The following is a 27,903-nucleotide window of genomic DNA, read 5'->3' as shown; positions in this document are numbered from 1 at the left end:
GGGTGCAAGCCAATCAATGCTGAAAGGGCAATCATCAAAGAGGTGCAGGCTCCAGTTCCCCGCTAACACCAAGGTCTTCATTCTTTCTCTCCTTAACTTCCATGCAAAGCTGTGGAAAACCTTTCCATCCTGAGCCGCCCGCCCTTGAGTAAAAATCTTGTTGTTGCGCTCACCTTCAGTATAAATAGTGTTGCCAGGACCACCCAGTTGCCATATTTTTCTATTGAAAGCAGTCACTGCACTCCCTTTTTGAAGGGCCTCACGCCCCACTGCTCATCCTTACTCCCCCTCGAGGGGGGCCAGTCCCACAGTTTGAAGACCAAGGGCCTATACCCAGGAATTGCCCGCTAATTTAAAGTAGTCTGAATGGGACTACAAAGTGCAGGACATAGAATTTTAAAGCACTTTGGGCCTGATTCATGCAAGTGTTTTATAATGGCGCAATCCCATAGGAAAACGTTCTATGAATCAAGCCCTATGAGTGTGTCACTTTTGGCCATCTTCAAAAGGTGATCGCCACTGGATACCAATACGACAGAGAGTAGGCATGCTGCCATCTTTACTGGTCCCACCTTAACACTCTGAGCTGCCTCAAATACACAGTAATCCATGGTAGGTTTGAAGAGTTAGCAAGCTGCTTTTGAATTAACATATATGGTGGGGATCAACAGAGCACATATTTATGTTGCTTATAAAATTGAATTACATGTCTATTTGGTGCCCTTTCTGCCTGGCACATATTAGTATTTTGCCAATAGAAAATGTTTAGTGTTTCATAACTGCTGGTGTAGATTAGGGAAGATTCAATGCCATGTTGGGCGTATTTATGTAGCACACAAACTAAACTTGGTGTTTTCCCCGTATAGTCAAGAGGGAGAGACTGCGAAGAATTAAAGCGTCTGGGGAGGTGATGTGAGAGCGCGTTTTGCGGCTGCATGAGGGTTTCCACACATATTATAACAATGGATATGATGGCAGACTATTGGATGGGAATACTACTGTTGCGTCCCTCCAAATATTGCACATGAATTCTCAATGTCTCCCTTAGCCAGCTTTGCACCATGAGTATGTACACGACAAGGCACCGAGAACCTTCTCCAAATGCCTTTAATCAGTTGATGCTACTCAGCCCAGAAACTCTCTCATACGTCTACCTGATCCTGTGAACACAGCAGATCTCACAGCCATGTTCTATATGGGATAAAGTACTCCCATTCGTACGTGTAAGTGTAAGTATATTGCAAGTCACAGAGGAGTTCTTTGAGCCAAAGCGAGGAACGAGGCAGGAGGCTGAGATCCTTTATAAGGCAATGGAACTCCGAGGTGACTTGCAATATCCTTTTTAGGTATGATAGGAGAAAACTATATATGAGGCAATTGGGGTTCCCACACTCAGGGTGGACCCTGCACCTCCCCTTAGCCTCTAAGTGGGTTCCCACATCACTAGCCCAGTCTCCCTATTTCACCCCAATTGTCCCCACAATCAGTTGATTAAAGCCAGGGTACTCCTACCATCTACGTCTATGCCTCAATCTAGGGAGGCCTGCAGACCATATTCTTATCTAACTCGCCCCCTCAGAGACTTTATATGGACCTAACAGGGTAGTCTGGTTGGTCTAATGCTTCTCTCCCGATGGCCGACTGTTCAGGTCCTCCTCAATCTCCTGTCTCCTCTCTGCTGTCACTCTCCCTCCCTCCCCGTCTGTTTGTTTCTCTCTCTCTCAATGTCCACTAGTCTTACTTTTCTCTCACGCTTCTCCTATCTCTGCCTTCCAACGGTTCTCTCCTCTCTCTCTATACTCCACTTCCAGATCTTACCCCCCTCTCTCTTTCCCTTTCTCTTTCCAGACAGTCCACTGTTCTTACAACTCTCTCTCTCACGTGGACTCCTCTCCTATCTCTGCCCGCCAACTCCCTTTTGGTCTTACCCCCTAAAATCTACTTGCACCCAGCACTACACCTGCCTCTGCTCTCCTCTACCCTCTTGCCTCTAGCTTCCCTCTCTTCCTCACCCACACATACTCACCCCTACAGCCCCTCTAACAAATGTTCCACTTTCTACTCTGTCACTCACTCACTCGCACACGTAACTACTCACACACAACCCAATTAGTTCCACCCTATCAGAGTCAACACCTTAACTTCACTTTCTCGCTATACTTTAACAGTTGCCTCTAACTTCTTGCCCGACCAGTGCACTCTCCTGGCTGGGGTCTTAGTCCACCTCCTCTGCTTCCGAACTCACCATTAAATGTTTCAATCCCTACTGAAACTGCTGTCTTTTTATCACACAATCTTTCTGGCTCAAATGTTTCCCTTGGCTCATATTGGCTCTCTAAGTCGGCTGCCCTCCATGGCCAATCTCTATATGAACTACTCCCTTGAGGACCAGGACATCCCCTGGAAGTCTACAATAAACCTAGCTCTGCTTCATGTATTCTCATGCAAGTAGCCGTGTGCTCAGACTGATCATTTTCTCTGGGAGTGTCTCACATTCTTCGTGAGTCTTGCTTCAAACAGGGGTCGGGTAGGATTCCTGGGTCTCCCCTGTTCCCTTGTAGTCTCTTTCCAGCTATGTAAGTTGTTTTGTAGCTACCCTACAGCTTCCCTGTGATCAATGTTGAGTTGGTGGGATGGGTGTTTGGCATCTCCTTTAGTTCAGGAAGGTGAAACTCTAGTCCATTTCCATTTGGGTACCCACACCATTTCTAGGGCTCCAGGACGGGTTTTGTCATGTGAGCCAAGGTGCATTCTGGTAGTGGTAGTTTGAGTTTCACTCCAATGGTATTTCTTCCCTGGACCCGTGATTCCAGCCAGACTTCCTAGGGCTCAGGGGCTTTCTGCAGCTCAGATTCTGTGAAAAAGAAGAAAAAGAGACCTGGCCCAGACAGAGGCAGATAGGTATAGGGGCAGGCACAGTGATACTAATATCACTGCATGCATTCAGACACTCTGTGGAGATAGGGACTAGGGCCCCTTTCAATCTCCACTCTTGACATGATCACATCCACTACCCTGTCACATGCTCTACCCTTTATAACGAGCCCCCCTCCCACCTCTAAGTTCGTTGGCCTAGTCACAGGGTCTGATTTGCTTGTTTTGGGGCACTCTCTTTTCCTCTATGCGACCATGGTTCACATACTCTAGGCACTGTTTAACTAGACACTGGAATTGCGTTCCATAGTGTCAGGCTAATTTCTGCACCGACAAGCTCAAGGACGAATAGAGCATACTTTCAAACATGCACCCTACAAAAATGTCAATTAATTGAGCGGAACTAGTGTAAATAAAATAGTTCCTGTTCACCAGAAAAGACATAACTCTAAGATTCCAGCTACATTTTTCATTAACACCACAGTCTTTCTGTTGTCATCTTTAACAGTATCCTTGTGCCAGGTAACCCAACCGCTATCGAAAATATGAGTAGTTCAAGTTCACTCAGATGGTGGTCAGGCTTACAACATAGATCTGTTTACCTTAAAACTACTTTGCATGTATTACCAAAATAGGACTCAATGGGAATGGGGAGGAAGGAAGCAGTGGCACCGTTAATAACGGTGCCTGTGCTTCCGTCAAAGTTAGCGGGCGGGTGCCATTCCGCCCACCAAGTCAGACCTGGCGGGCGGGATGGCACCCACCTGCAGAACTCGGAGTGTGCCGGTCTGGTAACAACGGTGCCGGTATCTTACTGGCACCATTATAACCGGACCGGCATACTCATAGTGAGGGCCATTGTTTCCTTCTTGCACCATATTCCCCTCCATGCCACAGGTGGAATGGAACGCGTATTGAGCAAATCATCTAATTGTTTCATCTGTGCAGTTCTGTTTCTTGTAAGTGCTGCTCTGTGGATTGTGCCATGATGCCTGCGGGCTATGGCGCATTACAAATAAATAAATAAAATACATCTAAGGAATGGAAGGAGCATAAGCTGCTTACCATGAGGAGCCGTCTGCTAAAAAGTACAAGCTTTACTTCTTCATTCTTTCAGACCAGAAGGCAAAATGCCAACATGGTGTTCAACAACTTCCTGACCTCCATGCTCGTGAAATTGGGGATGGGATGAAAAAAAGATGGCTGTGCCACATGCAAACGGGATCAATATTACACCCCAAAACGACTCTAGCTATAAACCGCCACAAATTCTATGCATGCAGACGTTTAAGAATATTGATAAGTTTATTGCTTTTTGAGACAATTGTTAATGTGTGGTTGGGGGGCTTGGAAGGGGCGAGGAGCTACGAAGGGGCAGCGCTATAATGCACACAAGTAACATAGTCCCAAAGCAGTATCAATGATTTGCAGGACAACCCTCCTTTCAAAAGACGATCAATATAGCAAAGAAGGTAGAACACTATGCTCTGTGCCAAAGCATTACAAGAAAATAACTGCATAACTGATGTTTTTATGTATTGCTTTCTATAATTGTCTTATAGTATGTTTGTGTTTTCAACATGTTTTTATGTGTTTTATGGATTGCAATATATCCGAAATAAATCATGTATTGATTGATTCTTACAATAAAAAGTGAAACTGAGAGCTGCACAAACAATCCACACAACTGCCCAGGAACCAGTACATGAAATGTTACAGGTCTGACAACTCTAACCACCTATCTTATTGAAGAATAGACTCAACTCTCACAACTGAGTGCAACAACTGTGGCATAATACTCAATCCCGACCAAGGTTTCGTTCTTGCATTTTTTGTTAGTGAATTATCTAAGAGAGACCAGTGATAAGAATTAATCCAAGGAAGATGAGGTGCTTACTGTTTTATGAAAGGATATATGATATGGCATTTATAACGCGCCTATACACAAGTGTTTCAAGGCGCGACGAGGCAAGGGAGGGGGAACAGAGGGAAGACAGAGACAACGATCTTACTAGGGAAGGTCGCACATCGAGATCGCGCAAGTGCAAGGTATGGAAAGAGGTGGGGAAGTGCAGTACATAGGATAAACAGTAATAGAGACAATAAATAGGATCAATAATAAGAAGTGCGGCCAGCTGGTGGCAGGTGCAAGGGTAAGTGCAGACATCAGGTGTCAAGTGCAGGTAGGGGCTCTAGGGATACAGAACAGCCCCACAGTGCAAGAGTTTAGGGATTAGGATTAGAGGCATTGCGGCAAAGCACCCATAATGCATAGAATTCATCAATCACGTGACTTAAGTAGAAACCAGCATGTCATGAACAAGTTCACTCCAAGATGTATCAGCTGTACACAGCGACTTCCACTAACAAAGAGAAAGAGAAAAAAATCCAAGATGGGGACTCTGGTTTATGTCACCTGACCTTCTGCTGTCATGTTAGAGGGGCCAGAATCAGAGCATGATGGGAGAATCCGGGGCCGAGAGTATTCAAAAGAAAAGTAAGGAAAGTTCCCTGCAATTAGGGATCAAAAGGGATGCCAAAGAACAGCAGGACTGCTGGAAGGGCGCGAGTAGTTGACTGCAGTAGGAAGTGAAGAATCAAGCTTCTGGTGAGAGATGCTGAGGGAGACCCCCAACACCCCCAGACTTCTAATACCTGGTTGCGACACTCTATGCTGACGCTGCAAGAACTTCCAGAACAAGCGCCTATAACCTGAGCGGTGCAGAAAATTCAGAATTTCAGAAAGTGCCTAGTGTGTCAGAACGGTGCCTAGGGTTCTACCCATTTTCAGTGAAGATGGCCCCGTCAAATCCATTTTCACCAAATATTGGTGGCTGAACCAATGGGCTACAGCATAATGCCCCCAAAAGTTTATTAGAAGTACGTGCTTCCATATTTAATAAAAATGTTGAATATTTGTATATGGCTTGAAAGTAACGCGCAAGGCTGTCCAGTCAAATGGTCGAAAACATTTGATCGAATGACCATTTGAAAAAAAAGGTCGAATTTTTTTATTTATTTATATATATTTTTTAGTTGGGGTTGGTAAAAAATGTGTTTAATAAAGAAAACGGGAGGTTGGGGGGGGAACGCCCCCATAAAAATAAAAAAGAAATAAAAAAAATCGACCCTTTTTTTCGACCATTTGACTGTCGATCAAAAGGCATTCGATCCTTTTGTTTTCGACCAGATGACCTACAACCACACCAAGTCTTAAAGTAGTTGGTAAAGCAGTTCAATATTTTAAAATAACTTTTCCTACGCAGTTTAAACACAATAGTTAATTTGCTTACTTTTTTGAACTGTGCTGTTTGCGAATAAGTAATACATACAATTATAACATTTTGACAGAAGTGCTTAACATTTCAAACCGCTAAAAAATACATTCATTGGTTTTGAACAAAAAAAAAATCAACTTTTTTAAACTCCTCGAAAACATTTACGATGTATTGCTAGGAAGTAGTCATTTCGCAAAGTGAACCTTTTGACCCTTTCGTAAATGTTTTCTTTTTTCTTCTTTAAAGTTTGTTTTAGTGCAGTGTATGACATGCATCCTCAAGTACAGTCTTCAACAACATAACATCATTTACTTAATTTAGGGGTTTCAGTGTTCTCCCAAGTAGGTATTTTCCGAGCAGTGTGTCCTTTGCTGTTTTGGGATTTTGTTTTTTTCAAGGATAACCACAGTGCAGACATAGAGATTTGACCCCAGTGAGAGAAAGGGCCTCATTACACGGTAGGCGGTAAGGGTTTACCGGTACCGGTAAGGGCACCGGTACCGGTAAACCCTTACCGCCTTACTACGAGGTCCCTTTGCGGGTCCTCCCTTAACGCCTGGTTTTTCCAGGCGTTAAGGACGGGACCCGCAAAGGGACCTCAGAGCTAATTACGGTACCGCAATTTGCGGTACCGTAATTAGCACCTTCCCCATTCCCATTATGCCCTATGGGGCAAAAATGGGAATGGGGAAGGGTAAATGGGGATTGGGGAATTACCGCCCTCGCTCACCTTGGAGTAGGGCGGTAATTCCGCCATCCACCAAGGCGGACTCGGTACGGTACCGGCGGCAACCATGGCGCTAATAGCGCCATGGTTACCGCCTACCGTGTAATGAGGCCCAAAGTATACTTATTTATACAAATAAAACATACCCTTGAATTATGTGCAGTGGAAGCACTTGTACAGGTAAGTTACTTTCCTTTGTTGAGCCTCATTTTCTTGCAACTCACTGGCCACGCCTGAAATCTGGCACTAACGTGTGAACTCACAAGTTTTCCACTCTACTACTGAGGACAGACAGTTGGAGGAAGAACATTGAAAAATAGAACCGTGAAAGAAAAATAGCCTGAGTAGAGAAACCATCTCAGCCCCCTTGCATCAATCTATGTCACGGAGTATTGGTGCACTAGCCACGCACCCAACACATTGGAATTCCACACATGGAGCATATATGATATGATATGACAGGTTATTCATAACAAGCTTAATGCCCAGAGGTTTCTAAGCGCAGACCAAATCGAACTTGTGGTGCCCCGTGTCGTCTTGCTTCCAAGGCGAGTACGCTGCCCCTGAGCTATCCTCCCAAGACAAGACTAAAATGACCATTCTAGCCTGAGGAAATGTAATAAATTAAAGAAAGTGACTTGAACACGTGTCTCTATCAGAGGGAGCAACAATGATCACCAAGGGGTAGCGACAGCTCATCCATAATAGGTGCAGGGAGAGCAACTTGCCACCCTGGAGGAGTAAAGCCAGCCCAGTGAAAACCATGATCCCACCATCAGCTGCAGTAAGTAGATGAGGACGTGCTCCCTGGCATACTTTGTTTTAAGAGAAATATGGTTTCCCCTAGCTTACAGTTCCCCAGCCATGAATGGCCGGTACTTCAAGTACGGGTGGATTCTGCTTCCCCAGCTTTACATGGTTCATTGGGCATTCGTTCTGGGGTACTGCAGGCCCAAAAGTGTGTAAGGACTGCTCCTGCACATTGTTGCACATTAAGAGGTCCTAATGAATTCTGTTGAAGGCACCCAAGCTCTGCCCCACATATCAGGAACCAGGAAGGGAGAGGTGTTTGATTAATACCTCTCCTGCTTCCTAATTTCTGCCTGCGAAATGTGTGAGAGCCAGAGTGCCATCCACAGCAGGGTGTATAGCAGGCAAGCCCTGCACTGTGGAGAGGCTGATGCATCGCACGTGTAAAAAGAAAAACTTTGCATATGCATGTATGTGTACAGGAATGCTTTAAGTTGTGTCTGTGTAAGTGTGTGTGTGAATGCGACTGCAACTCTCTAGTGGAAGCACTCAACACAACCCTCTCAGCCTTCATCGACTGACACACGCCCCTGAAACAATGCACCTGCAAACTGACACTGTCAGCACCCTGGTACACGCAAGAGCTCAACCTCAGCAAACAAGTCATCAGGAAACAAGAGAAAACCTGGCACCACTCCAGAACCGCATCTGACCTGGAGAAGGAACTCTGAATAACCCACGACAACTAATCAACACAGCACCAAAAGGAGAGCCCTCTTCAAAGCGCTGAAGCACTGTGTCAACCCGCTACCTGACCCTGCCATACCACACTCCATTGAAAAATCCACCGCTATCAATACCTTCTTCATCGAAAAAATCAGCAAGATTCGCCGCTACATAGACACCAGCTCTGCATCCACAGAGCCACCTCATGTCCCACCTCACAAAATCTCCACACCCTGGACAACATTCAAGACAATCTCTACAGAGGTCCTCATAGAAACCCTGGCTGCCCTCAAAGCCACATCGTATACAGACAGCATCGTCCCAGAATCCATCCTGAAGACCCTCCCAGCAGAAGCTCTCCTTCCCCACCTAGAGATCATCAACAACTCCCTAACACAAGGCACCTTCCCATCGACCCTGAAGAGAGAACAATTCCTCCCTCTACCAAAGAAACCCACTCTGGATCCTGATGACCTAGGTAACTATTGCCCCATCACCCATCTTCAATTCCTAGTTAAGATCATCTAGAAAGCAGTAGCCACACAACTGCAGCAACACATCAACACCAACAATCTCCTAACCTACCAATCCGGGTTCAGAGGCAGGTGCAGAACAGAGACTGCAACCACACAGGTGGTCGACAATGCCCTCAATATCCTTGACGATGGCCACCCCTGCCTTCTGGTTCTACTCAACCTCGGCTGCTTTCGACGCAGTAGACCGCCAGATGCTCACAGACACCCTACATTGGCGCATGGGGCTCAGCAACCTTGTCCTATGCTGATTCAAGTCCTACCTCCCCAACCACTAGCAGTTTGTTCAGATGGACTCCTCTTGTTCACCAATAATACCGGTCACCTGTGGAGTTTTACAGGGTTCCATCCTATCCCCAGTGATCTTAAATCTATGCATAGTGCCACTAGGAGCCCTCATTGCCACACACAATATCCACATCCTACAATACCGTGAGGACAAACCTCAAGATCGACTCCATCAAGGACATCCACAGGCTCAAAATCTGCCTCTCGCTGATCCAGTCTTGGATGTCCAATGCATACTTGAAGCTTAACCCCTCAGAGACCGAATTCATTCTCCTCACCAACAACACTGAACACCCAGACATACAGACCTGGCTATCAACCATGAACCCCTGTGCCTTCACACTAGAGCTCACCTCCTGTGCCAAGTCCCTCGGGTTTCACATCGTCAAACACCTCTCCTTCAAGACACACATAGCTTAGAAAACTATGCAGACACCTTGGTATCAGCTCTCACTCCTGCGGAAAGTCAAGCCTTTCCTCTCTCCAGACTGCTTTTGATCCACCATTCAAGCACTGGTCCTAACCTACCTGGATAAGGGCAATGCACTGCTGAAAGGCCTCCCATCGTCCTGCCCCTGAGAAGTGTCCTACATGCGGCCCCACACCTCATCAAGGGTCTATGCAGATATGACGACATCACGCCAGCCCTCATCGACCTTCACTGGCTCCCACTGTACGCACAAATAAACTTCAAGCATTGCTGCATCATCTATAAGGCAATCACCCTCAAGCCACCTAGGTACCTCGCCGAGAAACTCAGCATCTCCAGCAGACAGCGCACCACCAGAAGCCATGACACGTGTAGGCTTGAGATCCACTGCTGCAAAAAGAAAAGGACCAGAAAACAAGCCTTCTCTATCTACGCCCCAAGTCTATGTGACCTCCTCCCCGTCAGCATCAGACTCGCTCCCACACTCCTACAATTCAGAAAAGAACTCAAGACCGACCGCTTCAAGGAGTCTCTCCCCCTCAACACCTAGGCGATCACGTCAGCCCTGCATCACCTGACTCTCTAGATGCTGCCCGTACAGCTGTACCCCTCCTTGTACCCCTCCTCTCTGCCCCTCTGCGTCCTGCCCCCGCTGTATATCTGTTCTGTTATTACCTCTGAAGAGAGCTCCGTGATGCATCTGTACTGTTGTATACATCTGTAAAGCACTTTGTTGCTTCTCTAAGCTAGGTCTGCGCTCAATAAATATAACATCATAATAATAATAATAATAATAATAATAATAATAATAGTACAGTGTGCATGTTGTTGTTTGGTCTGCATGTGATTGAGGGTGCAGTTTGTATTTTGTAGCATATGTGTGTGTGTGGATTCACATGAATGTGTTTGTGATTGAGGTCTGGGAAAGGCAAGCTACTGACTGACGTTGGGGGCACTATGGTCTATGTTTCTCATACTGAAAGCTTAGTGTTTTAACAGGTATTATGGACAAAGCCAACGTGGTAGGTGTTATTACGTGGGTGCAGTCAGTATGCACATGTTTTCTTACAGTGGCATTGCATTTTATTGGCATTATGGGTGAAGCCAACACAATGAGTGTTCTTACATGGGGAGACAGCAGTACACTGGCACAGCCAGCATGGACATGCTTCCTTGCAGTGGTCTGGCATTTTTATTGCCTTTATGGAGACCATTTTGGATTTGTTCATGTGTTATCCTACAACACCGATTGTGAACTATGTGGAACATTTCATCCAATTTGTCAAAAAAAGTATGCTGTAAAATGTACCATTTGAACCCATTACTTTAAAACAAGCGCTCAGCTGAGAACTTCCCCAAACGCTTCTTGGTGGATTGGGTCTTATAGGAAATGTTAGTTAAATGAATCACCAGCCTCCATAGGGAAGGGGTCTTGAGTGTATGTATATATTTTGGTTGTGCAATGAAACTAGAGGAAGCCAATGACGATTTTAAAGTCTTTCTCTTTGTCTATTTTCCAGGAATTGTGACTAATCTACAGACTCATGGGTTCATCCAAGCTTAATAAAAGATGATGATTTATTATTTATATTCCTCTATTCCATTTATTGACAGGGGGAACAAGTGGATGAACAGCTGTTTAGCACCAAAACGTTCCAAGTGTTACCTTCAATTTTGCCTGGATCTCCCGTGCTTTTCGGCGGGCTAGCACCTGTATGTGACTTGACACCTGTAAAATAATAGTTGTTCCAATTAAAAACGAAACACAATATTTTAGGATGTATTAAAATGAATTTTCTGAAATTAAACCAAGTAGATAAAGAGAAATAAAACTTTCAAAATGTTTGTCATACTAGGTGATCATTTTGCTGTGCTATTATAAGCTACTGAACAAAATAAAATGCTTCAAAAATCACCTTGTCCTCTTGTACTACATAATCTTGAAATGCCACTTCCATCCCCCTCCACAATGCTACGTTATTTGTGCCCCCTACAACTGATCTGGAATTGGCTCTGGTGCCAGAGGGCCAAGGATAGCAGGACCCTCGCACATTGGTAATGACGTGTAACTAGATGGGTGACCAATCACAACCTTAGCTTACTGAAGTCATGAGACAGTAAAAGGGAACTGACATGCCATGTTGTAATGGGAAAGACAGAATATTCAGACACTGTGGCAACGTTCTTTGACTTATTCTGGAGGCTTCTAGTGAGGTGGTGACCAAGAATGCCTTGGACCACCTTAGGCTAGGGGAGAGGGGCCTGGGGTGGTGTGGAAAAGATTGTCTGGTCAATTCCACTTAGTGCACAACATTTGGAAGGGTGCAGCCATATGTTCAATTAAAACATGACTGTCACTTTAAGAGATACACCATAGCCTGGGAAGGATCATCACCATTGCCTTGAGCCGGAGCTCCTCAAGTTCCGAAAACTCCTCAAGACCTTCCTTTTCTGTTCATCTTTCTCTCTCTCCCTCTCTGCTGCTAACCTCTGCTCTTTTTTCCGCTGCTTAAACCCTCCCTCTCTGCCCTAAATCGCTTCAATTTTTTGCTGACTGTTCACCTGGTTCACCTCTAGAGCCTTACAGGTCCCAGGCTCCCCACCAGTGTTTGCACTTGCCTCCGGGCCTCTGCGCTATGTTCAACACTACTGCACTCTCAGCATACCTTCCATGAGAGGGGTAACCTCTGTGCACTTAACCTAGGGCCCTGCTGGACCGGGCACACTTGTTTCCCCCTCCCTCGCACTTCTGTCTATACACTTGCATGACCTAAATTTATAAGGCTAGTAAGTTCTGTCCTGTCCCCCTTTGCACTTCACTTGTGTATAAGCAATGTACAAATAAACAATTACAATTTGCCACCACAATGCCGTCTGCTAGCATTCCACATAGCACTATCCATGGGCCTAAAAAGACAAGTTTCATAACAACATCATTTTAGCTGGTCACCCTGAAAACACCTAGTGGGCATAGGGAAGCAGATGTGACGCCCTTAAGGAAAGGAACAGCCGTGTGCATGGGCGGACAGGCAGACTCTCCTGCATCAAGATGGCATGCCAGTCTTTTATTGCCACAGCTGCAAGATGATGAAAGAGCATGGTAATGAATCAGACACATCTCTCATCCTAACACCACAATTACAGGGAGCCAATGCAAATCCAAGCAGAATATGGTAACTTTCAGAAACTACACCAATATAGCCATTCACCAGTACACATGTGACACTCAACTTTACCATAAGGTCACTGCCCACCAGGACATTGTTCACCTTCATGAAGGCCTGGCTACCATTCAAACATGGATTTTTAATGCCTACCTCAAACTAAGCACCACCAACACTGAATTAATCCTCATTGGTCCCACCATCAAAAACTACAATTCCAGTAACAATGGCTGTATGAAATGCACATGGAAGCATTCACCCCTCAGCTGTCAATCTCGGTCAAATGCCTTGGATTAATTATTGACAGGGGCATTACCTTCTAAAAGCACATAGCTGCATGCCTACAGATATCCACACTCTGCAGCATTAAACCCTTCAACCCTCCCATGACCTGTGCACCGTTGTCTCTGTACACCCTGCCCGCTCTCTCTTTATCTACCTCTTCTTTCTCCTCCTCTACTATCCCTGGCCCCTCTTCGGCCATTTCTCTTCCTCCTTTCTCCTCCTTTCCCCTGTTCACCCCTGATGGTGTTTCTAGACAAGTCTGATCTATGGAAGTCTAGTCAAAGCAGGTCTCCCCTGCTCATCTAGAACCACCAAGGATCACATTGACACCCTTGCTCCAGCCTTGACCGATTTCTACAATCACTCTTTTGCCATGGGAATCCCCCCGCCTTTAGCACTCCCTTGTGCACCCCCTTCTCAAGAAGCCATCTACCAATCCTTCCTCTCCGGATAACTAACAACCTATCGGCATCATTGCTTTCCTGGGCAAACTCCTGGAATAGCTGGCCATCTCCTAGATTAATCATCATACTGAATCAGTTGGTTGTCTCCACGACCACCAGTCTGGCTTCAGAGCTGCCAGAAGCATCAAACTGCTTTCCTAAACATCCTTGAAGACTTGCTCTATAATCTTGAGTCCACCCTTCCATCTGTCCTCATTCTCCTCGATCTATCATCTGCTTTCGACACAGTCAACCACATCATCCTGCTAAATTGCCACTGCAACAACCTAGGTATCACTGGTCAGGCCCTGGCCTGGTTGACCTCCGTTCTCACTGACCGACCCTCCCAGGTCCAAGTTGAGTCTTTCCACTCATCTATCTCTCTCTCTCTATTTGTAGTGTTCCCCAGGGGTCTAACCTCTCTCCCTGGCTTTTCAACCACTACCTGGCACTTTTGCCACCACATTGCTACTTTCTGCTCTAACTTTCAGTGTTATGTGGATGACACCCAGCTCTCCTTCAGGCTCCCCTCAGCCACCTCTGCCCCTTCTCTCATACCTGACTATCTGGCCGCAATTCAGGAATGATGTGCTGCCAATGAGCCAATGATCTCTGCCTTAATGCCAGTAAGACTGAGATCCTCCTCATCAGGAAACCTGCTCCCTCCTGTCCTCTCTCTGTCTCTGACCGCCTACCCTCGGCCCTCTTCCTGTTCCTTCCTGTGAGGCTAAGAATCTTGGTGTCGTCTTCGACTCCACTCTCTCCTCGCCTCATATCTCTGAAGTCTCACTATCAGCTGCACCTCCTCTGCCTTGTCTCACTTTCCCCTAGAAGCTCACTGTCTCCAGAGCCCTGGTCCTCTATAGGCTGGACTATTCCAACAGCCTCTTTCTCAATCTGCCTGTCTATACTCTTCGACCTCTACAACCTATCCAGAACAGGACTGCATGACTTGCCCTTGCCTCAAGCCCAGGGATCGCATCTCTCCAGCCCTGGAATCTCTCCACTGGCTCCCTGTAGCTGCAAGGATCAAGTTCAAGACCCTTTGCATCATCCACAAGGCTTTCTGTGGCCAGGGCCCACTCTACATCCAACGCTCTCTTCCAAAATTCCTTCCTTCTCGAGCCCTTCGCTCAGCTACCTCCAACTCTCTAAGGTTTAGATGCTTGTCCAGGCAGAGAGTGGGTGGTAAATCTCTCTTCTCTGCATGTGTCTCACTCTGTAATGGGCTGCCTGGCCCTCTCAAACTTGAGTTGGACCACCGGAAGTTCCGGAAGCATCTCAAAATGTTCCTCTTCTCCTCTGCTTTCTCTATCTCCCTCCCCTGCTGACCGACCTGTCTGCTGTACCGACTGGTTGCTTGGCTACCCTCAGAGTCTCACTGGGTACAAGGCCCTTTCTTGATCAGTCACCCTTGCACTACCTCTGGGCCTACCACAGACTTAGGGACTGTAACTGTAACCCTACAGCCCCTTGTTCTCCTTGTACTACCCAGACCCGTGCTGCCCTGGCTGCACTTACTCAGAGCATTGCTGCCCTGTTTCCCCTCTGCTCTCCCTTGAACTTTCCCCCTCCCTTTTCCCTTGCACTTCTCGTTCTTGCACTTGCACGATCTGAATTGCAAAAGGCCTTGTCGCGCCTTGAAACACTTGTGTATGGGCGCGTTATAGATGCCAGATCATATCATATCAAAGCTCCACTGTGAATGCTCTGATAAGCAAAACCAGTTGGCTCTGTGATAAGGTAAATGAGAGCCTCCACTTGTTTCTGCAACGTGCAACTTGTTGGAAGACCCAGCAATGCCTACAGGAGTTTTCTGGAGACTGAAGTTGGTCATGTCCCACACCATCAACTGGGGTCAAGTCTGAGGATCAGTGAAAGAACCACACTGAATGAGAGAATGGAAGGTGTCCCAAAATATTATGAAAGTAATAAGATGACTTCCTGTACCATGTAACTAAGTTATTGCAAGTAACAACGCCTCAATGCCCCTGGGCTGCTTGCGCGCTATATAAATATAAATAAATAAATAAATAAATAAATACTGTGGATAGTGGCAACACATTATGGACTGCAGAGCAAGAGAGAGTGTTGCATTTGATTTTAAAAGGATTAAGGAAGCCAAAACCATGAAGAGACACCATTTTTGGTTGAGTATTATTTATTTAAGAAGAAATTGTTTGAAAGAACCTTTGGGGTAAGACAGTGGGCCAGTCTAAGATGATCTCACAAGAAGGGGAAATTAGATTGGAGTGCCCCAGTTTTTGGGTAATTTGTTTTGTTGGTAGAATAAGCATTAAGAAATATAATACAAATCCTTAAAGTGACACATCAGGTTTTGTCTGGTCTATATATATATATATATATATATGTCCCTGATGTGACAATACATATGAGAAATATAGCAGCAAGTATGTCATTAAAGGCCCACATACTGCTTTGTCTTGGCACTAGAAGTGCCTATGAGGGAGAGCAGGGAGGAGGAGATAGAATAAGAAGAGTGAACTCCTTGCCTACATTCCCTGGCCTGCACTTGAACAGCAGTGCAGCCTGTCAGGAAGCTCAGAACGTTCAAGATATCGATAGGCTCTCCTCTAGCCTACAGCATTATTCCACAAGCCAGAGACGACCTGCTTAGAGGAATCACAATTCCGAACTAATGTTGGCACTGTGTCACCAAGGCATTCCTCAAAGTTTAAATACAACAGCCAATGATCCACAGTGTCAGCGCAAGATACTACTAGGATCAAAGGATAATGCAATATACCTAAAGTCTGTTTGCAATATACCTAAACTTGTTTCTCCCTGTTCGACTGCATTGTGTACGGGTTTTCCCCATATACTCGATTCAGATGAACAGGGAAGCCCGAGAGGCTGAAAACATATGATTTACAACAGCGAGCTGGAGTGACAATCAAGCCGCTCTCCTAGGGGAGAAAAAAGTGAGATCGCTATTGGGTACTAACAAAGGGGAGCACAAATATAATAAAGAATGAGAGGCCAACAACCAGGACGAGATGACGATCAGCACAGAAAAAGAAATGGGAAATGTCTTATTGGTCCTGAAGATAGTGGGAATAATTATAACGCACTGAAACCGGTTGACCACTATTCTTGGGATAGATCGTTATTCTTGGGATGTGCGAGTAATCTTTCAGACACTCTGTTTTTTCCTTTTTTATTTTTCTTAATAATAAAAATAATATTAATAATTTTATTATTATTTATTATTATTATTATTATTAATAATCTTTCAGACACTCTGTTTTATTCCTTTTTTATTTTACTTTGTTCGAGCAGATGAAAAGGGAGCATTAAAAGTGATACAAAAACTCCTCTGCGTGTTCACAAAACCGGCCTCTATTTTATGAGTTCTCTGGAATCTTTAACCTTGTATTTGAGTAATTCTGCATTAATGAGAATATCATTGGCTAAATCTGAGTTTGGGTCAATTCCCTTCTTCTTTCCACTCACCCTAGACAAGTGGCCCACCAGCAAACTCTAGGGATAACTTAACATATAGAGGGGCAGGTAGTGTTGGTTGGAGGGATGTGTGAGTTACATGCTAATTACTAGCCAATATAACAGAAGAACAGCAATTTTGGACCGTTGATCTTTTCTGTGCGAGGCGATTGGGCATTTGTATGGTCCGGCAGCCCAGTATGGTCCTTTTGTGTGAAGGTACTCTTAGACTCACTTGTGCTGGTCGCAAAATAATAAGAGTTTGAACACAGTAGAATTAAAGTAGTACATAGAGTAATAATCAGTGTTTATTGATTGGGTGTTCAGCCAACATGTGTTTCGAACTTCATGAGGTCTTTATCAAGGCAGGTAAAAATAATATCCAATTTGATAACTCTGGAAGATGGCAGAGTATCTGGAATGTTATCAGTCACTGCATGCATGAGAATGCGGGGACCTGATGGGTGCCAGCAGTGCAAGTAAGTGTGATCTGTCTAATAATCAAGAAGCAAAACTTTTCAGCAGCATAAAAGGTTGATATCACTGGTGTGTTGTGGGCACCCTGTTGATATCAGGCGAACTTAATAACTGTGAAGCAATGGAGTCATCTTGGCATTCGGGGAGAAAGAAAAGGGGGGGCGAGAGGACTGCCTTTCCCCAGCCTTTCGGCAGCATCAATGAGCAGGTAATCAGAGGGCGCATAGAATTTTCTGAAATTAGTAATTGGAGTGCGCAGTTGGACTCAATTTTCGTGTGGCCATCTCTGCCCTACTTTCAGTGTGTTATAATTATTCCCACTTTCTGCATTGTAATCTTCAACTCACGTATGCAGTTTAGAAATCTTCACAATTTGAGAATTCCTCACCACATGGATGAACTAGCTATGAGATAAGCAAAGGTACAGCATCCAGTCTTAACATTAATTAATTCTCGATTCATGGTATTTTCATTCCTTAATGGTTGATCCGTGGTGATACAGCATTCTGGAACACATGACGTCACCCAGGAAAACAAGACAGACTGTTTATTCATCACTGAAACCTGGCTGAACAGATCTACAAACTACACTATGAATGGGACTTCCCCACCTAACATAACCATATATATATATATTTTTTTATTATTTTTTTTATTTACTTGCATTTAGCCGCGTTTCGGCTTTTACAAGAATGTAAAATCGTAGCTCAATAGAACATGCTCAGTCATTCGCTATTTTGATTTTTCATTTGAAGCGATTTTCTGCAAGGCTACGTTTAAAATCTTGGTTCCTGCAATTACCCATCGGGTATTAGTTCCCGAGATAAGACCTGCCCACCAAATTTCGTCTTCGCGTAAGTCGCACATAAAAACGGAGGACAGAGGTAAGCTGTCCTTGCTTCTATATTTGCAGGGCAGGACAGCATCAAATCTCTGATGGATTTAAGTTGATGATTTTCTGGGCAGAGTCTGCATTCGTTTGAGTTGGATAGAGATCTTCTCTGCAGAATTTCACGTGTTGGGAGAATACGGATGGCGATAGGTATTTAACGTTACCGGTAATGGAATATCGGTAATGTTAAATGCCCATGCAGATTACGACCCGGCTCACCGCCATTAGCGGCACCACTAATTACGGTGCCACTAATAGCGGTCAGTCCGCGTGCGCGCGACCAGCCAACCCGTAAATAACGACATGCCGCTAATAGCACACCATCACAAGGCTAGTGCACATGGCAATAGCGCCATGGTAAATACCCCAAAACCCCTTACCGGCATGGCGGCAACACCGCCATCGCGAACCACCCGTTAAAAGAACTAAGCAGTGTCAACACCTGCCACAGGTGGCCAAAATCAGCACAGGTGGAGGCAATGGAGACTGTGGCTGCTCAAAAGAAGCACACCACACCCCTTCCCACACCCCTTCCCACACCAAGATGGTTTCAATACTGGCAGCATTACATGGCCTGGAGGACCTGATTGCAGCGCTGCTGCTACAACAACAGGCTGCACAGAGGAGAGGCAGGAGGAGGAGGAGGGCCAGACAGGCAGAGCAAGCCCCACCACGCCACCTAATCATACCACAGAGGCACCCACCAATTCCCCGGATCAGAGCCAGTCCATTTAACCTAACACCTGAGCAGATACACACCCTGTACCGTTTGGACCGGGACACCATCACCAGCATCGTGGACATGATACATTGTGAGCCTCATAGATTTCTGAACTGCCATCTCCCCTCTACTCAAGGTGGTGACAGTGCTCCACTTCCTGGCCACAGGAACCTACCAGCATACAGTGGGGCAGATGCATGGCATCTCCCAACCAGTATTCTCACGCATACTGAACCAGGTACTCGATGCCCTCCTGAAGCATGCACCCGAACACATATCCATGCCACAGACTGCCCAGGAGATTGCAAACACCAAAGTTGGCTTCTATTTACTGGCAGGCATCCCAAGCAGGGGTGGACTGGGAACTAAAAGAGGCCCTGGAAATAATTACTGGGGACCAAAAGAGGCCCTGGAAATAATGTTCAAAGTGGCCCCATATGACACATTTTCAGCAGGCCCAAAGCTTTTCCTATGAAAAAATTTGGAAATACCACACAAAAGAGGCCCAGGGTGCAGAGGCCCACCGGGAAATCTCCAGAGTTCCCTATAGGCCAGTCCACCCCTGATCCCAAGTTGCATTGGGGCCATCGACTGTACACATGTGGAATTGGTCGTCCCACATCACAATGAAGTAGTCTACCGAAACAGGAAGCAATTCCACTCCATCAATGTCCAAATGGTATGTGACGCTAACAAGATAATCACACATTGCTGTGCCCGATTTCCAGGATCTACCCATGATTCCATGGTCCTGCGGAACTCAACTATCCCCCGCTACATGGAGCAACAAATGGGACAACGTTCGTGGCTACTTGGTGAGTTCCAGGCCAAGCACATGGCAGTGTGATTGGGGGGGATAGATAGATACTCCAACTGGGTGTGCATTGGGGGGTAGATAGATACTCGAACTGGGTGTGCATTGGTGGGTAGATAGATACTCCAACAGGGTGTGCATTGGGGGGTAGATAGATACTCCAACTGGGTGTGCATTGGGGGGGTAGATAGATACTCCAACTGGGTGTAGCCTGTAGTCCGTTGACCAAATGCACATACAGATGTACGCTAATGGGCATCTGTGAGGGCAGCAACGTACTTGGAATGAACGGACATGCAAGTATATGCCACACGACACAGCTGACAATCCAAATCTAGTGACATCAAACATCAATCCTCATCCACATTGCACGACACTCCACGCCACGAAATACACAAATGTCATCCATGCCGTCAACATAGTCATGCAGCATTCCTACAGCACAACATCCACAATGCATTGTGCCCTTGGATGCATGCAAAGGAATACCCCCTAGCTATGGCAATGCACCACAAACCCATGGCACCACTGAAGTGTTGCCTCTCAGCATGGCAACAGCAATGTCGGAAGGACAGTACAACACCAGTGTGGTACCAAATGTGCCTGCCCACAGGGACACCAATGACCTGGCTTCACCCAGGACATGGCAGTCACTGTTGGAGGCATCATTGGGGCATGTCTACTTGCATGCTTGTGCTCACCTTTGCACAAAGCAGTCACACAGACCATATACATTGATGCAGTTGAATGTGTACATGAATCACAATGATAGGCCAAAGTACGTGACATGAACAGGCCACACATCTGTCAAAAAGTAACAGGAACCCATTCCTCCCCCCATGTAGGTGATGCCGGCTATCCCCTGAAGAGGTGGCTCCTCACACCTGTACGGAACCCACAGAACAGGCACGAAGAAGAATACAATCATGCACATACCCGTACCCGCCTCGTCATCGAGCAGACTTTTGGACTTCTGAAGTCACGGTTTAGGTGCATTAGCAGGTCTGGTTGCGCCCTCCTGTATGGCCATGAGAAGGTGGCAAAGATCACCAGAGCATGTGTCATGCTGCACAATATGTGTATGAGACGGAATGTGCCACTGCCCCCTGACGTTGAAATGGAGGCACCTGATGTGGATGATGACGGGGATGAGGATGGAGGTGAAGGGGATGCAGGTCATGCAAGAGGGGATGGCCAGGAGGGACGTGCTGTGAGACAGCATTTGATCAACCAAATATTCTGAGTAACATGTAGTCATACTGTCACCTGTATATGGCTGGTGATGCACTGGTGTCTGTTTGTTAGCTCACAATGGACCTTGGCGTCAATGAATTGATCATACACAATGAAGGAGTCAAGGCCTGTGTTTTTCTCAAACAAGAGTGTATTAATGAACAGAAACAGAAAAATGTGCAAGTCGCCAACCATCCCACCACCCTTCTCCCCACCCCCCACAACTGTCCCATCACACCCTTCCTCCCACCCCCCACAACTGTCCCATCACACCCTTCCCCCCACCCCCACAACTGTCCCTCATGAGTCTCCAACAATGTATGTGTCCAGGCATGCACAGAGGTCAATGGACATTCACGCCCTATTGTACATTGCCAGGGCCAGCATTTGGGGGCTGGCTGGAGGTGCGCTTGGTGGTGCCTGAAGAGCGTCTGATTGGGCTTGTCTGCCGCAAACTGGTGGTCGAAGAGGTGGCAGACTGTCCTGGTGGAAATTGGCGCTCCATTGCATCTGCGATGCGTGTTAGCACCTCCCGGATGCATATCAGCTCCCCACACAGCCTGTCTGTGCACGACTCCATTCCCTCCCTGGAGTGCCTGGATGTCTCCCCGAGGTCAGCCCTGAGACGGGCAACCTCCTCCACATGTTGACCTATGAGGTCTGTGAGAGCCTGCTGGCGCTGGATGACGCTGGCCAGGTCAAGGGCAGTGGCGGCCTGTGGTGGTGTGTCTGCTGCGCATCCTGATGCTGGCTGGTGTGCAGATGCCGCCTCTGGGGGGCTACTGAAGGCCTCCATGGACTCGTGAACGGTGACGTGCGAGCCAGGTGTGTGTAGGGGTGATTGCTCGGGGGTTACAGCAGGGCTTGGGGTGTGCATAGGCAGATCGAGTTCTGTGGGCTCATCCACTTCGGACAATGGGGCAATGGCTGCCGCCTCCCCTGCCGAACTGGCAGCAGCTGAGGGTGGACCCTCTGTGGCGGTGATTTGGGGGGGGGGTGGACCTCCAGAGGCGGGGCAGTAGGGTTTTGCGTGGCACTGGCAGTGGCGCGCAGGAGTTGTTTTGGACGCTGCAATAGGGGCCTTGGCCTTTTTCCACTTGATGTTGTTGGTGCATCCTTGCTGGGCTGTGGCCTTTTCTTCTTTTGCACAGGGGGTGCCTGGGATGCTCCCTCGCTGTCTGTATGCGACCCTGTCGGGGAAAAGAAGGGGGATGTCATTGGTTATGGTCGCATGTACTCAATGCAGGCTACATCATGAATTAATTTGGGGCCATTTGAACTTCATTGTGGAGGAAGCAGGTGAGGTGTCATTTCAGTGCCTCATCCATGCAGTGTTGTGTGTGGCACTTGGCTCTGTTGATGTATGCATGTGTGTGTGTTGGGGTCTGGAGCTGACATGCGTAGGGTGGGATGCATGTGTGGATGCCGGGCCATCCATGCAGTGATCCAGGGCTGCCATTTGTGGGGACTTGTACATTCACATTGCATGCTTGCATCAGTGCACTTACCTCCATCAGAAGTGTCTGGAACGCCGTGCTCCATCCTCCCGACTCCCTCAATACATTCTACCCCGATGAGGTTTGTACTTCAACTTGATCGGTGACCCTGATCCTCCGGTGGTGGCAATCTTGTGGTTCTCGGACAGGATCATCCTGACCCGGAGTCTCAGGTCGTCCCATCGTTTTCTGCACTCGCGTACAGTGCGCATGCTGGTGCCTACAGCACTCACTTTTGTTGCCACTTCAGCCCAGATTGCTTTCTTCTTTAGGAGGGTCTCCCGCCGCATGTGATTTGCGAAGACCACTTCTGCATTGTCCGCTAAGGTTTGAGTCAGCATCACTAACTCCTCAGTGGAGAACTTCTCCTTTCACTGGCGGTCTGTGTTTTTTTTTAGTGTCTTGGGCATGGTAACAGTGTAGCAATGGATCTCAGGCAGCAAGGTAACACAAACAGGTCCAGGGGGTAGAGGATGGCAATGGATTGCGTTTTTAAAGATGGCCGCTGTGCTCTTTCCCGTTCCTGTGCGATGATGCTATTTCCGGTTTCGGTATTTAACGGTCACCGCTATTAGCGGTGGCTGCTATTTGCACGATGCGTCAAGGCGGAGTTGCAATCTGCACTGTTGTGGAAGGCGGTAAGTGACTTTTGGGGAGATTAGCGGCAAGGCTGGAGGGGCATTACCGACATGGCGCAAAGCTCGTGTCCGCGTACTCGTAATGGTACGCTATTAGCGCCCTCCTACGAGGGCGGACCCGTTAAGGGCGCCATGCCGGTAATTTGGGGATTTTACCGCACAACGTGTAGTGAGGCCCTAAATTGTGCTCTCATAAAAGTTCCTCTTAACATTTTGTCGGGAAATTTGACGATGTACTCCAACAGGTCTTTGCATTTACGTGCCGACGGGGAGAGATGAGGCAATGACTTACTGGTTGCTGTTTGTTCTTGGGTAGTAGTCCAATGAAGATCTTCCATTTTCTGCTTTACTCTCAATGAATTGGAGATCAGGATTTCCTCCGTACATGCTATCGAATCCAGCAAGGATCTTTTTTTTCAGCCCAGATGTTTAACTTCTGGCAGGTTTCTTTTGCGATTTCATCAGCGATCAATCTATAGACTGGAGGGCTGTCTACATTAGGGTCTTCCTATTCAACTGCATGCTGATATAGTCTATAGTTTCAGAGAGTGACAGCAGGCCCAGTTCTTGACAAATTGATGCTATGGGAGAAGACTTCGGCACGTTGAGCACGGAACGCCAAAGAAAACCTTCTAGTTTCGGCCAAAGAGCAGAAGGAATTGCCGGGCTGGCGTCCATCCCGTAGGTGATAGCAGGGATGACTTTAGATTTGTAAAATTGGAGAGCAGGGAGCAATGAAAACCTGCCGTACTTTCTGTCAATCGCTCATGTTTGAGCTTGCAGACTTTATTCCAGAGGACTTTTTGCATGGCCTTGTCGACTGTTGAACAGTCTATTATTACGCCAAGGTATTTGAAGAAGGCCACTTGTTCGATTTTGGTTCCATCTAAAAACCAGCTATGCTTCGAGCCTTTCTTAGGTACTTTCTCCAGGACCAGAATCTTTGTCTTTGCCTTATTCATTTCTAGGTTATTTTGCTCAACGTAGTGGACCAGGTTGTTCAATTGTCTTTGCAATCCTACTGGAGTTTGGTCCAGCAAAATAAGGTTGTCGGCGAAGAGTAGACGAGGAACTTCTGAGTTCCTGATTTTTGGGGGAAAAGCCCGGACCGTTGTTGCTGACTCTTGATAGCCACCTAGAAAAGCAATAAACAATGCAGGGAACAGTGGACCGCCCTGCTTAACTCCTCGATAGGATGGAATTTCTGCCGAGAGGATGCCTTGCCGGTATCTGAGTGGAGGGCTAGTAGGGGACCCATGATAGATGCAGGACACTTACACCCTGAAAGTTTGTTCCACAGTTTCTTCCGATCAACTCGATCGAAAGCCTGGGTGAAATCGATGAAGGCTAAAAATACTTTTAGGGCACCTTCCTTTATCTTGCTCTTAATTATATTCAAGAGCATTATGTTGACAGAGGTGTTGACATTTTCTAGGAACCCTGCTGAGAAGGATCAGAGCAGGGTGAGGATTTAGCCCATGCTTTAAATCTTTCAAGGATCAGGGAGGCAAAAATCATTCCGATGATATCCAAGAGGGCTATCGGGGGAAAATAGGTACAACGACTGCTGTGGTCCACAATGTTGGAATTGATTTTGTATCTTTACATCGCATAAATATCTGACTAATTAGCCTTGTCCACTCCTCCGGATGATTTTTCAGGTCTATGTTTGTTTGGCCGTCTGGCCAGGTGCTCTGGATGACTTCAATTTCTTGATGGACCTTGTAATATCTTCTCTGTCAGAGAGATCTTCCCATTCATTGGTGTTGAATTTATTCACGTTTTGCTCGGCCTTGTCCGGAAGTTGAAGAGCTTAAAAAAAATTGATTACCCATTTAATTTTGCTTATAGTGTTTGTAAGTGCCTCATTCGTATGGATGGTGAGAGGTTGAATAAGAGACCAGAACTCTCTTGTTCTCTTACTGCTCAAGGTTTTGAGCATAGCTTCAGAGTCCTGCTGATAAAGCGTCGAACGGTAACCTCTGAGCCATGAATTGTAGATTCTGGTCTCTGCCATTAGTGCTGATCTTGATTCGGGCGTGTTTCATTTCGTTGAGACTCTTTGAAGCTTTCTTAGTTTTCGTCTTTTATCCACTAGCACTTTGTTGTAGGGATGTTTCCTTGAAAGGTCTGCTTTAGGTCTAGTTCTCATGTCTACTCTGTATTTATGATATGATATGATATGGTATTTGTAACGCACCTATACACAGGTGTTTCAAGGTGCGAAGTGGTTGGTAATTGACTCTGGCGAGGAGAGCAGGTTGATCAGTTGGAGCTGCTTGCTGACTATATTCTCTGGATATTTCGAGTATGTTCAGAGATGTGAGTTTTAGTCGATTTTGTTGGGTATTCGACTAAACATTCGGTGTCCAAGATGGATTCTGGGTATGGGAAGCACTGCATGTCAACGATAGCAAGTTATGATCGCTGGCTTCAGTTCTTTGGAAAGAGAAAATCGAGACTAAAGGTAGCATGGCATGCAACACAAATATGTAATCCAAAGTCGCGGATGAAGTATCTCTTTCCCAATAACCATATACAATCATATATAACAGGTGGAGGTGATGAAAGTACCAAGAATGTCTGACATTTCCCTCGTTGGAAATTTCCCCAAAATACCCGGATTATTTGTATTTGACTTCCAAAATAAGAATCAACCAGGACAACAAACTGTTCTTTTCTTCTTTGTTACCACTGTTTGGAACTTCATTCTATTCTAAGTAAATCCATACTTAGTCTAGCCCACCCAGAAAGGTGAGGTGGGTGTTGGGCCAAGTATGAGAAGGTAGCGCCATTCAATGCAGATATGTCCTTCATGCATCGAAAAGAAAGTATTTAATAAGTCAGACTTTCATCATTTGAGAAGTCTGTAGTCTATCCTCCCAATATCGCTCAAGAATGTCAATTCACCAAAAACGAAGCAGAGTGGGAAGGACATCACATACCTCATGACATCACAGGAAGAGTTGTCACATGCCCTTTGTGGACATAAACAAAAAGCTTAGGTGTATTAAAATAACAGCCAGAAATCTATTTTGGTTACCACTCAATTTACCAATGGTACTGCCTTGATAAACCATGAGTGGGTTCAATACATGTTATGTTCTCTTTCTTTTTGTGTCCATCACCACTTTGGTGGTCTTAAAGCATCAAACGTTGTCCATGTAAAAGCAAATTGTGACCTTGCCCAAAGTGGCAGCCAAACCGTGGTCTCTGCGGCAAAAGAAATTGGGGCCAAAGTGATATGATATGATATGATATGGCATTTGTAACGCGCCTATACACAAGTGTTTCAAGGCGCGATGAGGCAGGGGGAGAGACAGGGGGGAGACAGACAACGATCCTACTAGGCCAGGTGCCATTCAGATCACGCAAGTGCAGGGGTAGAGGGGAAGGGAAAAGTGCAAGGGGAAAGGGAGAGGGGAAAGTGCAGTACAGGGTTATAAGCAAAAAACATTATAAATAACAAGGGCCAGCTGGTGGCAAGTGCAAGGTAAGTGCAGACAAGTGCTAGGAAAGGGGGGGCTGTAAGGATACAGACACAGTCCCGCAGTGCAGGGGTTGCCCGGGAGGCAGTGCAGGGGAGAGTGGCTGGGCAGGGACCGAGAACGGTGAGTGGCCCAGTTGCAGATTCAGTGCAGTTTCAGTAATTTTAGCAGGGGACAGGGGGAGAGAAAGCGGAGGCAAAGAGGAAGGTTTTGAGGTGCTTCCGGAACCAGAGATGGTTCTCCTCAAGTTTCAAGGAGGCAGGAAGGCTGCTCCAGAGGGAGGCCCCTGCAGGTGAGAGGGATCTGCCCCCAACTCGTTGTTTGGAGAAGCGGCTGACCCTGAGGGAGTTGGAGGCGGATGAGCGAAGAGCTCGAGAAGGAAGATATTTATGAAGAGAAGTGGAAAAGGGGAAGAGTGGGAAAATTAAGTGAGGCGTAACTCACAACTTGTAGGGAAATAAAAATATGCCATGGGTGCATAGAGAAACAACATAGGCCAGGGACATTGGGGCATATGCCAGTTCAGCCAAATATTCCCAGTTAGTGCCATTATATGGCAGTTGCAGCCTTACAAGCCAGGCAAAGTCATATGCTAAATACTGCCCGCAATCGCAAGTGCTGCCACAATATGTCAAGTGTAGTCCGCTCATACAGATACAGCCATCTTATGCCTGTCGTAGACTCACATACCAAGTATGATTTTTATGTAAATAATGGGATGTCTCATCGGAAATGAGGAACACATGGGCAACAATCTGCCAGTTTTTCATGTAGAGTCAGCAAGGCTGTGGTTGAATCAGGAGAGAGAGAGAGAGAGAGAGAGCCTGAGTTAATACAGCCATCGTTAGACCCAGGGTGGGAGTGCTTCAGTGCTCGACTCTGCAAACTCAGGCACACACACATGACATCCATGGGAAGGCAAGCCTAAAGTATGCTTGTTCCGTGTCACTGACTAGAGCAGCACATATACGTTATGATCATGTGAAGTCAGTGCAGAACAAAATGCAGATCCAATCCCTGCACACCGCCAATAAGCATGCTCAGGCGCCCTTAGTGAAGAGTAGCATGGCCCAGGGGAAGGGGCTGAAGGGAGGGGCAGTTTGACATCCTGAGTGTGCGAGGAGCTGGGCAGAGTGTTGCTGGAGATGTAGAAGTGATTGTGGAAAGAATCAAAGAGATCTGTA

The 27,903-nt window shown here is 46.5% G+C and overlaps 1 protein-coding gene across 1 annotated transcript in view; it reads right to left on the bottom strand.

Moving 5' to 3' along the window:
- Nucleotides 1–27,903, bottom strand: part of TEAD4 (TEA domain transcription factor 4) — a 1,088,638-nt gene that overhangs the window by 496,445 nt on the left and 564,290 nt on the right. Inside the window, exon 5 of the mRNA XM_069628515.1 lies at nucleotides 11,273–11,335. Coding sequence (XP_069484616.1) covers nucleotides 11,273–11,335 — 63 coding nt within the window. The remainder of the gene's footprint in view (nucleotides 1–11,272; nucleotides 11,336–27,903) is intronic.

The sequence above is a fragment of the Ambystoma mexicanum genome, chromosome 12, assembly GCF_040938575.1.
Source record: "Ambystoma mexicanum isolate Mex_15411 chromosome 12, UKY_AmexF1_1, whole genome shotgun sequence".
NCBI lineage: Eukaryota > Metazoa > Chordata > Amphibia > Caudata > Ambystomatidae > Ambystoma > Ambystoma mexicanum.
The sequence above is the reverse complement of the archived record's forward strand: the minus strand, read 5'-3'. Positions and strand labels throughout refer to the sequence as shown.